Here is a 15,182-nt window from a genome sequence, read left to right on the forward strand (position 1 = left end):
CTTACTCACATCTTTGTTTGGTTCCTAGCAGCAACACATTTTGATTACATACAATTACATATCGTAAAACCATCTCATCGGAGAGAGGGAACATGACTTTCTCGATAAATATTTCATGCGACAAAATTTGATTTCAAAATCTTTCACATCGAAGAGATGGAACATGACTTTCTCGATAAATATTTCAATATATTTAGACATATATTTACTCATATAAACTGCACTACATTATATCTTGGAGTACTTTGATTCAATTACTGTAGTTGTATTGCGCAGTACTCTCTGACTCAATACTTGAAATATGATTCTTACTTTAGCCCTAGCGATTAGCATCTACAAATTTCATAATTTCATATACCAGAACTTCCAATGAGATCTATCGGTAGATCACGATCTACTTATTGGCCATCCTAGCTGTCGGTTGATGACCTCAAAAATTGAGCTAAACTGAGCTATTAGCGCCATCTCACTCATTTGTAACTGAAGGTTACATTTGCATTTTTTTAGGACTGGCTGAGACACCAGTCTAACAAACAGACAAAACACAGAAATAGGTAAATGTTGAAACACTTTAAACAATAAAAAAAAATACACAGAGATATTCCAAAGTATTTATCCAATCACTGATTCAGTATTTGTGTCATTTCGTTCCCTCACACCAGTGCGCCCGCCTGTATTTACATTCCCACATGACGGTCCCATGTGGGTACGGAGATAATAAAGTCCCGTTGTGTGGCTGACCTAATCTCTGTTAGCAGCTGCTGGGCAATTTAATGTTCATGTGAGAATACCACCACCAACCGTTTGTCGGGAAGGAAAGTTTACGATTTTAGCCATGTTTGAAAATCAGATGTTCATAAGTGAAAATCGGAACCTCAGTTTTTGAACTTAATTCGTCCCTAAATGCTGTTCGTGAACCGAAAAGTTCGAAAACTGAAACAATTTCCCCCATAGGAATCAATGTAAAATGGATTAATCCATGTTCGGCAACCGAGTTTTGGTAAAGCAACCGGGGCAATTTTTGGTTAAAATTTGAACCGAATTGTTTGAAAAGGGAGGAGTTCGACAACCGAGGTTTTACTGTATAATGTAAAATCGTCTTACGTCAAAGGCGTCAAGGCCATCGGTGAACTTGCATCGTTCACAACACGCAACGTGCCGCAGAAAAAAAAATTAAAAAAAAAAAAAATTAAAGAAATAAACATATTGTTGCATATTTTCATTCATATTGCATTTTGGCAATTTCTGTTTTTTTTCTACTTTTTAAATTTTTTTTTTTATATTTGCCTAACCTGGATTTCCTATAGCATATGTATTGTGATTGCCCTGTTGGTTCAGCCTGTGACTGCATTGCAGATATTGTAAAAGAACAAAGTGAGAGGCTGATAAGAAGTAACGTCACTTCCAACGTCAGAGTGTTCATATTTTGGATTTTTTTTTTTTTTTTTTACTTATATTATAATAATCCACTTTATACGTTTCCACGTCATGTCGTATATAACCCCAATCAGACGTACGTTACAGGCGGCAGTAAGTCGTAAAGCGGTGGGATTTGCGGGATCTCCGTGGGACGGCAGAGTGTACTGACGTGCTGTGTGTCCTTGTTAAAGTGCTTCTCCGTGCTTTTTATGTGACCGCCGGCACCGTGAACCGTGGCCCTGGGATTTATAACACCTCATTACCGAGCCATCATAAAACCCTCATGTTTATAAATGTTAATGCACATGATTTATATTTAAATGTCATCTTATGTCGCAGTTGAAAGGTGTGTTAATGAGGGTGAGTGGGGAGTGGGGGGGGGGGGGGGGGGGGAGGGAGGGAGGAGTGACAGACTGACAGCCACACAGAGGCTTCAGAGGAGGGGGAACGCAGAGGAGAGGGAATAAAAAAAAAAAAAGAATAAAACTTTCCCGTCATGACGTTTGCTCAATCATGCTCAATCTAAAATAAACAGCTCCCAGTTTAAATTAGACTAAACTACATTTAGGATAATTAGAAAAAAAAAAACAAATGTAGAAAATAGGGAGGTACTTCTTAATTTAGTACAAAAAGACTATTATTTACAAGAACAAAACATTCAGACCCTTCCACTGCCAACTTTGAGGGGTCGAGGGTCGACAGTGTTCTCCTTTCTACGTCCCCGGCCTCTGAAGCCTCTGCCTCTGAGGAAGCGGCCGGTAACACCAAACGTTTCCATGTTCAACTTCTTCTCTTCTGCCCATGTGGTTCTCCTGAGGGAACAGTGATACATTTAGACAACAAAAAGAATTGCACAGAGAATCAAACACAAGTGAACCTGTTCACCTGGGTTTAAGGTCCGATGAGATGTTATCAAAGAAGCATTTGGCTTTGTCATAGTATTTGTCACCAGGAGTCTCCACCTCTTCCATATCTTGACTTTCTGGAGTTTTGGCTGACTCTACTTTTTCAGCTGTAATAACACACCAAGAGAAAGTGTACATGGTCATTTACCATGACCAATGCAGGCAGAGCACTTAGTGAACTAAAAGATTCATACCTGTGACTTCTTTTTCTTTTGTAAGGTCATCTTTAAACTGAGCATTCGCTGTTTCAAAGTCAAAATCAGAGTCAAACTGCAAAGTCGTAGCCTTTGAGTTTTTGACAATGAGCTGACCTCTGCTGCGGTTCCTGGGTCTGCGACTACCTGCGTACAGCCATGAAGACAGACAGACAAATTTCCCCTTAATTCTAAAATTGGTTTCGCAATAACATTGGAAAAAAAATTGAAATTATGAAAACACCTTGTTTATCTTCTTTTTGCCTTTTTTTCTGGCTACAGAGTCGTACGCAGCGGCATCTCCTCTCGTCAGGAGTCGACACACTCTCACGTCGAAGCTAAATCGCCGCCTAAAAGTTCGCCTCGGACTTTTCAACTTTTGTGCTTCCTTTCATTACGCGTACGGAGACAGAATGAGGCAGAAATATAATCTTCAAAGCAAACTGAACTCAGCACGCTCACACTCCTCTCCAGATCTGGATCTCCAGATCTCTGCCAAGCGATTGGATATCATCACGTTAGATCCCGGAGCAGTTCTTATCCACTTACACGGGGTTGAATTAAATGTACTTCCCTCCGCATTAACGCAAACCTGGTTTTTATGACAAGCTCCGTGGTATTTTCCATGAGTCTGCTGAAAATGTGGGTCTGATGCACGTGATAATCAGAAAAAAAAACCCAGTGGAAACATATCTATGGATAAAAAGTTGATTACCTCAGAGCAGAGCAAGTAATGTGTTCCAGAGCCCCCGCTGATGGATGTTATTTCACATGTTCAACACTAGGGTTACCAGAATGTCATTTTTGTCAATTATGGCTTTGCTCATAAAAACTTGCACTCTGGACTTCGGCCTTTTGAAAATAGCCAAACTAAAGAAGAGACGTGAAATGGGTGAGAAAAAAAAAAAATTCTTTATTCCTTTAATGAGTGAATTTCTCTCATTTCTCGCTCAATTGGGTTTTTTTGTTGACAATGAAATATAAAGGCTTTATAAAGTGACCTCAGATGAGTTGAATAACATATCTCTGCCGCGCGTTTTCAAGTCCAAGGTTTTTAAACCTGAATTGTATTGCTTATATAAGAGCATTAGGAAGCTTTCAGTTACGGAAAAAAAAAAAAAAAGGTGATTATTTTTCCTACTTTCGAGAACTGTGATTCACCAACAAATTCTGCGATTAAAAAGGACTTTTATATGATAATGGAATGCTTTAGTTTCTATTTGCTGAGAGTCCGACTCTGTGCAATCTTTTTTTTTTTTTTTAACTCCTGAAAAGTGAAAAAGTGCCAGTTTGAACATGAGCTCTAGGGGGAACTCTCTGTGTGTCGTCACGCCTTCTTACGACCATCAGAGTTTCAGCTGGGATCTCGGGGGCAAACTCATGACGGTAGGACGGCTCTCCGCTGTTTTCAATCAAACAACACTTGGCATATTCATGCCTACCTACGGTGAACACGGATTCAGAGATATTCAACCTGGAAGCTGCTTGAAATCATAATAACATGGCAACTTATGTCGCCGATGCCAGCTCAGGACAGGCCTTCGCTTGTTGTTAGACGACCAAATCGGTTGCACGTGTTGGCCGCAGCGGTTAATAATATATTAGTTCAGCATCTTGATAAGATTATACGAAACAGATGCGTTCCGATCTGATAGCTCTTCTGGTAAGTGCCTTAATTTGTTGAACAATAAAAACAAAAAGGGCTTGTGACAGGAGAGAATCCGCGGTCGCTCTGCTCGGAGACACGAAATAGAGATTCACATAAAAGTCTCGGTTTTCCCCCCTCGGAGGTGTCGATTAAATGAGTGGTTTAAGGTGATATATCAAGCCGACTGTTTTCTCCAGGCACTCGGTATCACAGATGTCTTTAATCAGTCTTTATATACACGGAGACAAGTCTTCATTGTGCTGCGTCGGCATCGAAAAGGGACAAGTGAAGAGCAACCGCGAGGAACATGAAGAGGTTATGAAGAAACATGACGATAGCTCTAAAAGACAACCTCCGAGAGGGTCCGTGTTTGTGCAACCGCCGCCGCTGTCAATCACCGGCCTCGCTGGGCTTCTTTCTCCTATTGTGGAACTAATAAAATAAACGTGTCTGGGAGTGAAGACAGCACTGACTCCTTCATCTGGTCAATGTCGTCAATGCTTTTATGTGTGTGTGTGGGCAGAGTGCTGGAATATTTTAACAAACCGGACATTCAGCCCAATCCACTAAAGCATGATTCAGCTTTGCTGGAGAGTTTTTTTTTTTTTTTTTACTACCAGTCTACTGATTGCCGTTCATTTCCATTCATCTCCAGATGGACAGCGCAGGCCAGTTACATTTGCATAGAAATATCAACGAGTCTGTGTTCACCCTTTTCACTGACAAAAATGGTAAAAATAAAAAGAAAAGTGCATCAATCAGAGCTCAGCTCGAGGACGAGGAGAGTGAAAGGAAAATATCAAGGCGTAGCCGGGCAAGATGTAAGAGAGAGAGAGAGAACGACCTGCTGTAGCAACGTGACAAAAGAGGCGAGCGCACGTGCACAAACGTATTAACGCCGTCAATTTTCATTGGTTTCATTAACCCTTTAGTCGCAGCTCAAGCGAGGATCGTTCACTCCTGTCCGACCGATCAAAGAACCGACCGTCACAGACATGAAGGAGTCACTCTCTCAGTTGACGTGTCAGTCAGGTACAATCACGAGCAGTGACACGAAAACGCATTATCAGTGCCTGTCGTAGTCACAGATGTTACGTTAAAGAGATGAAAAAAAAAAATATATATATGAAAGCCAACAGGAATTATTGAGTCTTTCTAGATGAAAAAAATATATATATATAAAAGCCAACAGGAATTATTGAGTCTTTCAAATTGTAATACATTTGAACCATTAAATCACAGATCACAGCTACGGATTGTCCTACATCAGGGGTGTCAAACTCACCATCATCAGCAACACAGTTCCCCTCGAAGGGTTCCCAACCCCTGGTCTGAGGACCGGTACCAGTCCATAGGTCATTTGGTACTGAGCTGCAGTGGCACACAGTGAAAAAAAAAATGTACTTCATTTTTTACCAATTTACTTCATTCAAAGAGAATCAAGTCATATCCATTTACTTTCCTTATGTAAAGATAATCTGGCGATAGTTTAAAATGATAGGTCATTCAGACTGATACTAACAGAATAGAGTCTAAAAGATGTTTTATTTTGAAAATGTAATGATCCTTCAATGTTCAGTACTTGGTACCGATCTGTAGTAACAGGTGGTACTGGCTGCTAATACTGTACTATAGCTCGAATTACTCATAACATAACAGATTAATACATTTTTCTACAATTGATTATCATTTGTTCAAGATACAAATATTGTTCAATTCTGTGTAATTCCTTAGGTTAAGAAACTCTGCTGCATGGACTTTACTAAATGCTTTTTAAGCTCCCGCGGGCCACACAAAATGGCGTGGCGGGCCACATTTGGCCCCCGGGCCTTGAGTTTGACACATCTTGGCTCAATAGTGATCACCATTTTGAAATTCGACAAAAAAAATGTAATGTTGTGTTTAGGGAAACTAAAGCAGTTAGAACCCAGTAACATTATTTAACAGCGCTGCAAGGAAGTTTATTTCCCCAAGTCCAGAACGAGAATAAATCCGACTCACTCGCATATCAGGACACTCGGAGGAATAATATCAAACAGGAAGTCCAGGAACTCCAGGAACAAGTCTGAACCAGAACACAAAGACCAAAACCATGAACAATGAATCTGAGAAGACAGAGCGAGGGAGACAGGTTTATATAACCAGGATACCAGGTGAGACCGATTAGCAGGGACACAGGTGAGGGTGATTACACTAATCAACCCAAATAAACCGACGCACTCTATGTTCCGGACGGTTGTCGTTCAGAGATTTAAGCACAGACTGTGTAAAGCAGTACGATGAGGATAAAGATAAGGAGTTTTGGAGCATTGAAAACATAAAAAAACAAAAACCCATACTGGAATGGATCTGTTTTGAGTTAGTCACCCATTTTCTTTGGATCCATCCCCACCACTAGTTCCTTTCACATTCCACACGCTATTTGATCCATTTGTCAATAAAAAATAACAGTAAAGAACAGCGTCAGGTTACTTTAATATTTGGCCGCGTTGGTTGCCATTTGGATGAACCCTTCCTGTCTTTCACTCCCGGTTATTTTGTAAAGTGTCTCGCTCCGCTCGGTTGGCTGTTCGGATCCAGACGCGGTTCCCCACGGCGACTGCATCCCAACACTTTCTGTACGTGCTGCGTTTTGCAGCTGCTTGTCACGTTAAATGGAAAGGTGCATAAAAAAAACCCCACAAAACAAAAACCAGAACTGTGTGTGTGAGACATTACCTCAGAGAGTGAGTCGCTTTGAGTAAGTGTTTCATAATGTAAATGCTGTCAGTTTGAGAGAGAGTGTGTGTGTGTGTTCTGGAGTGTGTGTAACAGTATCTCGAAAACCCCCCCCGTTGTTGCTTTTACACAGATGTGTCCTGTCCTCCTGCTGACTCACTGACCCCCGCTCGCGGTGAGCACGGCGCCGCGTTCCCGTTTAGTCGCCGGCCCTGTGTTCGATATCGTGGTTGAAGCGGGCGGCACGTGTAGCTCGAGCTAGCGGGACAGCTAAAGAGACGGAACGCTGCGGTGTCCTCGCGTCTCAAAAGACAACCACCTACATCGCATGCGTCAAACTCAGGCCCGGGGACCAACTTCTGGCCCGCAGTTTAATTATATTTATAATGTAATATTTATAATGTACGCTATGTATGTGCTTTGCTATAGCATCACTTTGATGTGACAGCTTTGTCAGCTAACATATCTTGGTTTGACAAGGGGAAACAGATTTGACACAAACACATGGCAGTTGCACAATCGGATCATTTTGGAAAACAGTCTTTTGTAGAAGTGAAAAGTCGGGACTCAAATATAAGTCTGGGCTTCTTTAACGGCTTGATGGCGCTGACACCGGCTAACAAAGAGCTGAATAATTTCACGTGTCAACACGTCTTTTCTTTTTGTCGGGCACTCAGGGTTCTTTCCCCAATTTAAATAAAAGAATAAGACCGATCTATACCACATGACATACGGTTTGCAAACTCCTCACCAGTTAGTGGGTCCGTCGTCATAGCAACCGCGACCCCCCCCCCAGACGGCAATCTGCTGCAGGGCAGAAGAAGAAAAACCAATTGAGCAAACAATCCGCCACGAGCTGAATAACCAAGAGCGAGACAGCAAGTCAAATGAGGCTAAAATGAAAGAGGAGCCATCACAGGTACATAACCTTTTAATGGTCCCTGCCCCTCAGTCACACACACACACAGTCACAGGCATCCCAGGATACTTGTGCCATCTCAAAAGCACAACCGGAGAGTCGTTTTTCAACACATGGCGTCATCACAGGGCGTGCGTGGGAGAATATATCATGGATAATTGAGCTGGTGCGATGCCGGGCAGAGTCGTCATCGGGGGAGAAAGAGGCGAAGGGCTCCTGGAGGAGAACAATCAGAGTGGCTTAACAAGCTCTCGCCGGCTTCTCACATCATGTAATTAAACCGAGTCGGTGGAACAGGCAGCTGGTCAGGACTCTCCTGGAAAAGCGCAAGTGCTTTTAACGCGGAGCACTTCAAATATTGAACGTTACGTTTTTTTTTTTTCCACGTCATCAATAGTAGGCTTCCAAATCCGCCGTCGTCGTCATCGTAGCAACATGTCTGGCTAATTTCATGACATGAGCTAAAATTTTTGCCATAATCAAATTATGAAGATTTATTAGTTATTTACGATTCTTTATAACGGTGTTTCCCAAACTTTTTTTTTCCTGGAGACCCATATTTTAAAAGTCAGAAACCTTCGCGACCCATTATTCGTAGATCACAATGAAAAGATGTACTGGAGTCAAGTGCGATTGCGTGTGCGTACCGTCCATAAACAGACCCATTTTTTTTTTCTTCTATGGAGTCCGGGAATCGTAGGTGACACATCGCACCTGAAAAGCATTCTGGGTATGATTTGAAGGTTCACTGACCTATGCTGCGTTTAGTGATGTGTATAAAGTAAAATCCAAAATCCTCACTGAATGCAATGCTATATGTGGTGTATGTTCACATCTCAAACATCGCAGAGAAGGTCTGTGCTGGGAAGTGTCAAACTCAAGGCCTGTGGACCAAGTGCGGCCCACCGTGTTTGTGTTACCTGCGGGAGAACGCAGTTTAGTTAGTGGCGGCTGTTTGCGCTTTTGTCTGGCATGCGGAAAGACAAGACAGAATGCTAACATTAAATACATAGACTAATTAATTATTCATTAATTATAAAAAATATGAGATATAGCCACAGGGGGGAGCTTTTGAACCGGCAGCTATTTTGAGGTTGGATGCAGACAGCTGTTGCGATGACCGTGAACTCTTTGGAAACATGATGCAAGACCCCCCAAAAAAACTCTTGCGACCCACCTGAGGGTCGCGACCCAGTCTTTGAGAAACAATGCTTTATCATATCAGCAATTTTTTTCATGTCATATCTTTTGTATACGAACCAATTTGTCAAAAAAGAACCTGCACGCAAGCAAGAAAAAATGATTGCAAAACAAAAACAAAAACGTGCGCCAGCAAGAAAAAATGATTGCAAAACAAAAACTCGGCGTGTCTTTGAACACATCACAGCGTCCATACCGAAAAGGTTTGAAAGTCTTTACAATGTTTTACGGTCTCCTGTGGGGGAAGAAGTAAATTCATTTTTGTAGAGTCAGACATTTTCGCTTGTACGATCACTGCACACTGCCCTGAAATATAACTGTGTTAGCACATGGCTGCGGGCTGATATTCACTGGTGGTAAGTCGTCCATACACAGAAACAAAACACTGCAGCGCTGCAAGGCGATGAGCCAAAAGTCCAGGGTCTGTTAGCGGAATTGGGGTTCAAGTGATGAGTGAACGGACGAGAAATATTTTTAAGCATGGATAATATCTTTGAGCTCCGGGAGGGGATCAATGCCAATCCCTCAATTTGCTTAGAAGGATTTGTTTCCACTGGATGCTTTTTGCACTTACACACTTTAGGGATGTGATTTTAAAGGAGGTCCTTGACATTTTTGATTTTTCCTTGGCTCCGGGCTGCACGCTCTCTCGCTGCTGAGAAACCACATATACTGGCTTTACGTCGCAATTGCTCGTAGGAACAGATCTTTTTATTGTCTAGAGCGCGGGTCTCTGCGGGGGAACTGACCGCTGTGCTGTCCAAGACAAGCCCAGACGATGCTGGACCGCGCTGAGGTTTTCGTTGCTCTTAATACGTCAACGGTCGGTTGAATTTATGCACTTCCATGTTTGCCTTATGATGTGGATTTTATGGACAATAGCTGTGCCTGGCTGGGCCCAATAATAAATGACAGGTTGATTACAGCTATTCACAGAGTCTCAGCTTTCCACGACTCTCATTCCAATCCTGCAGAGTTCGCTGAAAGAAATGAAGAAATGGGGGGGAAAAAAACTACCTTTATTTTAACAAAGGTCACTGATGAACGCAATTGTAATTTTAGATATTTGGCTCATCTGTGTTGAATGCTGTAATTTAATACTTGCTGGTGACTGTGGGTGACACCGATCGACTACCATCAGAGAAGGGATTGTTGTGTATATTTTTAACGTTTTGGATCGACTACCATCAGAGAAAGGATTGTTGTGTATATTTTTAACGTTTGCTAGAGAATTATGATCAACCTGGACGTAGGTACTGAATTAACATGATCATGTTTGTGATCAAAAGTAGAGTAGAAAATGTTTAGTATCAAATTAATTCAAATATTATTTCAAATAAAGTATAGTAGAAAATGTTTAGTATAATGTTCTACCTATATTACAGTTAGAATATTAAATCAAATTAATTCAAATGTTATTTCAAATTGAAATACGGTCTCTTGTATAAAGTTTCCAAAAGCAAACTGAAAGGTCGCTCTTTAAAAAAAAAAAAAAAAATTACAAGTGCTTTATTAGACACACACACACACACATATATACATGTTGCAGATTTCAATATTCCCTCCCTATATTCCGGTTCTCCTTAACCCCCTCAGTACATTGCAGATTTTTTTTTTTTATTCAATCTCGCAGATTTTTTGCTATATCGCAAAATATAGCAAAAAAAAAAAAAAAACAAACAAACTAGAAGATATTATATAATAATTATACACACGAGAGTTCCGGCTTTAACAAATGTGGATTCTTGTTTTGAAGTTGAGATAAGCGCATTTGCGAACGATCGCTGGTAGCTTTGTTTGCCTAGACGAGATCGTACACAGCAAACTATTGGCTAATACGTCGCGTACTCGGAGTACTCTTGGCTAACTGAGCATGTATCGTAACATCTCTCAGCATCTTCACTTGTATACATACATACATACGTATATGTGTGTATATATATATGTGTATATATATCTGACAAATATTAAACCATTTTTAATGGTTTAAAATATTTTGCCACGTGTCAGAGTTGACCCTTTCCCTGACTTCATCTCCGCTCCGCACACTCACTTTTGGAAATGAACTAAAATGGTCTCCCTCTCCACCCATTCTGAACACAGAAATGGCCGCAACTGGTTTAAGTCACCCATTATTACCGAGGGAGCATTTGGTGTCAGCACTGCTGTCTACTCAACGGTGGCGCCCAGACCACAATAAAGTAACTGGACCGAGATGAAAAAAGCCGAAGAGTGACTTTTCTCCTTTTTCAGGTTTCAGAAGAAAAGGTCCGGGACCTTCACAACCTGAGAGCTCCCCTTGAAAACCTCAATTTTCACTTTAAAAAGGCAGACCAATCTTCCATCCTCTCCACTCTCTCTCTCTCTCTCTCTCTCTCTCTCTCTCCTCATGTGTCCACTGACTTGTTCCCCTAGTCTGGTCGAAGGACGATTACACAAATCTGTCACCCAGGAAATGCCGACACTTTATTTCCTCTCAGACAAAGAGCCAGTGATGGGTGATGAGTTTGTAGCTGCTGGGGGATTTGACAGACTCTGGGGGAATAATAAAGCAATTTCAGCCTGCCAGAAAAGTCGAGGAAGTACAGGAAAAAAAAAAAAAAACACACACACATGAGGAAGATATAAATCACTGGTGTGATGGCTACAGTTCTCTGGTGGAGAAATGAGACAGTTAAATTGTACAGAAAGATGAGCGGAGCATGGCTGCGGTGGAGGAGACGACACGACGGACAAATAAAGATCTATGCCGAGGGGCGGGCACTCAGGAGTACAGGTTTTATGGGAGGAGCCTTTAACCCTTTCATGCATGATGGTCACTACAGTGGACAGCTAGGAAAATGTCATTTTCTGTGATAAGAATAGGTTTTGATGGCAGTGTTGCATAAAAGCCTCTACAGTGGACGCCTGAGAATCACCCAACACTGCCATACAGTGGTCAGCCTTTGCAACTGCAGAATAATTGTGTCAACATTCAAAAAGAAAATTTGGTGTATAAAAACAGAACCAAATCAGTTCTTATTTTTATGTCTAAAAACACATAAAAACATCATTTGTTTTAACTCAGTATATCATTGGTCATGCATCAAAGGGTTAAGAACCTGCCGTTCTTATGTTCTCCGACAGACAGTCCGTCAGGAGATGGTGGAACGTATCCACTCAGACTTGGACGTCGTCTTTTAGTTTTTATTTTGAATATCGTTGTCATTATAAAACATTTTCCTTCGTACGTTTGACAGTCGAGATTATCCCTCTGTCCTAATGCAGTCGCACGCTGACACAAAAATGACGAATCTCACCAATAAGACCCGTCGTACAGTTGTCCCAGACGCAGTAGGATCCAGTGTAATCCAATACAACAGCACCGTCGTAAAGCCCACCTCTATGAAGCCTGTAAATCTTCCGTGTTTGCCGACACTGTCACAGAGGTAATGAATCTGCTTTATGTCTGTTATTGAGGTCACACACACTGAGGGCTGCCGTTTGATTTGAGTGCTCGGCACCAAAGAGCCAACTCATACTGCGTGCTGTGCTTCAAAGTTGGACCATTTGAATATACTTCAGCTTGTTTTTTCGCTGAGTGTTGTGATCCCTAAACTGTCTCCAGAGTGAAAATGGACATCACTGAGAAGTCAGTTCGAGATACTGACTCTCTTTATACATTTATTTGTAGAAAAAGACAAACTATGGTTCGTGGCCCAGATACAGCCTGCTGGGATTTTCAAACAGATCCTTTGTCATATCAGCAATTTTTTCTTTTGTATACGAACCAATTTGTCAATAAAGAAACAAAAACGCGCGCCAGCAAGAAAAAAACGATTGCAAAACAAAAACTCGATTTAAAAAATATCAGCGCGTCTTTGAACACGTATTTGTAGAAAAAGACAAACTATGGTTCGTGGCCCAGACACAGCCTGCTGGGATTTTCAAACACGGTATAGAGGAACGTGATCTTACTGTTTCAGAAACAATTTCATTGCATTGCTTCAAATGAATCAAATGTAATTTCTGTTGCCGCCACTAGATGGCGTCAGTCATCAAATATGCCTTATTATCCTCCTGTTGCCGCCACTAGATGGCGTTAGTCATCAAATATGCCTTATTATCCTCGAAAGTTGATTCTTGTACATATTATTTCACCCATAATTCTACCTCCAACCAATACTCAACTATCCCGCCAGTCAAACATTGAACCTCATTTTGGCCCGTGAGCCAAGGGTTTGCCACACCCGCATCGTAACCCGTCACCAGTCGTCCCCTGTCTTTGCCCTCCACTGGGACTACATGATGTTGTCCACCTGTCCTTTTGCGTATACATGCGCCACTCACTCTTACCTCCTTGCTGCTCTGAGAGTTTTGTATTCAGAGATTGGTTTATGCTCTTTGTTCCAGTGACTGGCATTTGGAACGGTGCAGTCTCCTCCTTTTAGCTGAAACCCACAGCTAAGTTCATCGTCATTCACCAGCGGACTCCTTACGTCCATCGGCATTGAGGTCCACTAAACTGTCTTTTCTCTGTTCCTCGTCTTCTCATGCTGCGTGAGGGGAGACGCGAGTCAAGGTGAAGATGGACTGCGGGGAAAGTAAAAACAAAGCAACCCCCCAGAGGCCACCGAAGGGGATTACACAGAACTTTGTTCTGGTTAGAATTTAATATGGGGAAATATTTTGCCAGTTAATTGTGTAAAGGATTAACCTCTTGTCAAAACAAAATGAAATAAATTAAATTGGCACAGAGACCCAAGAACTAAACATTAAAATGCATTTGCTATTTTGAAGATTTACCAAATTTGCAACTCGTTCCTGCTGCCTGGCAGCTCTGTCTGTCTGTAACATTCTCGGTCCAAAAATATCCACTACCTTGCAAAACATTTTACACTTTATCTCCAAACGACTCAACCTTAACGGTCCCTGTTATCCGCTCATAACTAATCCCGTCTGTGCTGGCCTTTCACTGGGAAAATCTCCAGCGTCTTCCGGCTATGCCGCTCGTCCTTTGTGCAGCACCTCCGTCTACAAACCATACATCACAGCAGCTCTCCTTACTGTCCTACAGCGACATCTTAAATCTTAAATCCTGCCTGTCATAAATCACTCCTGACGCCCATCTCCCCTGCTATCCTTCAGTCATAAATCACTCCTGACGCCCATCTCCATCCATGCACTCTCACCTCGTTTTCTGTTCATTTATTTAGACGCTTGACCTCAGGTACTTGACCTTCGTCACCTCGGCTCCTTGCGTCTCCACCTCGCTGCCTCGTCACTCTCATTAACACCGATTTCTGTCTCGATTTCGGCGCCGACCTGGGCATTTGTTACACCTCCTCCACCTGCGCCGCAGTCTCACCGAAAAACTACAGTGGTGTCTGTGGACATCATGGTTCCGTGGAGCCTCTCGCCTGGATCTCATCTGTCAATCTGTCTCTCAGCGTAACCAGGGAATAGAGCTGATCCTCCATAAAGCCCAACCCCTACCGGGGGTGTCAAACTCATTACCACCAGGGGGCGCCACATCATCAATACAGTTCTCCTTGAAGGGCCGTTATTTTTTCAATTTACAAATATATATTACAATACTCCGTGTAATAAAAAAATAGTTATTTATCAGGTTCAGAAACTCAGCAGCATGGACTTTATTCTAAGGCAGGGGTGTCAAACATACAGCCTGCGGGCCAAAAGTGGTCCACTTGGGGGTTCAATCCGGCCCGCTTCACAAAAACTTCATGTTGGTGATGTTTTTCATATTATATTTCAGTAAAATATGAAAATAAAAGTAAAATAAAAAATTTTTCTAATATCCTTGTGCTTATTTGCAGGAAAACAAAGGGAGGAAACACGGACTTATTGTTATTTATAGTTAAATATGTTGTGGTTGTACTGGTCCGGCCCACATGGAACCTAATCAGGCTGTATGTGGCCCCTGAACCAGAGGTTTGATACCAATGTTCTAAAGCATTTAAACACATTTTAAGCTCCCGCAGGCCACACAAGCTAACTTGGCGGTCCGAATTTGGCCTGCGAGCCTTGAGTTTGACACTTATGCCCTACACTGAACCCATAAGTCAACACGACAGATGGGTTCAGTGTAGGGCGTATGTTTAGTGGCCCATTGGAATTAACGTGGTTAGTGCTTTTTTGGGGTTAGATTCTATGGCAAATTTCTAGAAAAGAAAAACTTC

At 41.9% G+C, this 15,182-nt stretch overlaps 1 protein-coding gene across 1 annotated transcript; it reads right to left on the reverse strand.

Annotated features, from left to right (window-relative positions):
* Positions 1-1,929: 1,929 nt before the first annotated feature.
* Positions 1,930-13,493, reverse strand: LOC103380737 (protein LSM14 homolog B-like). The gene is made up of 5 exons (XM_008312796.1): positions 13,339-13,493; positions 2,763-2,821; positions 2,519-2,665; positions 2,305-2,431; positions 1,930-2,231 (listed from the first exon to the last, which is right to left on the reverse strand). The coding sequence occupies exons 1-5, from the start codon at positions 13,491-13,493 to the stop codon at positions 2,078-2,080; spliced, it is 642 nt and encodes a 213-aa protein (XP_008311018.1). The 3' UTR covers positions 1,930-2,077.
* Between the last annotated feature and the right edge of the window lie 1,689 nt (positions 13,494-15,182).

The sequence above is a fragment of the Cynoglossus semilaevis genome, chromosome 7 (genome assembly GCF_000523025.1).
Source record: "Cynoglossus semilaevis isolate Cse_v1.0 chromosome 7, Cse_v1.0, whole genome shotgun sequence".
In the NCBI taxonomy this organism is placed as follows: Eukaryota; Metazoa; Chordata; class Actinopteri; order Pleuronectiformes; family Cynoglossidae; genus Cynoglossus; species Cynoglossus semilaevis.

Excerpts from the sequence above, each read along its gene's own strand:
- LOC103380737 (XM_008312796.1), bottom strand. The coding sequence starts at position 13,493 with ATGCCGATGGACGTAAGGAGTCCGCTGGTGAATGACGATGAACTTAGC. Across the intron at positions 2,822-13,338 it reads ACTCTCAGAGCAGCAAGGAG|GAGATGCCGCTGCGTACGAC; the intron begins GTAAGAGTGAGT and ends TCCTGACGAGAG. Across the intron at positions 2,232-2,304 it reads TCATCGGACCTTAAACCCAG|GAGAACCACATGGGCAGAAG; the intron begins GTGAACAGGTTC and ends CTGTTCCCTCAG.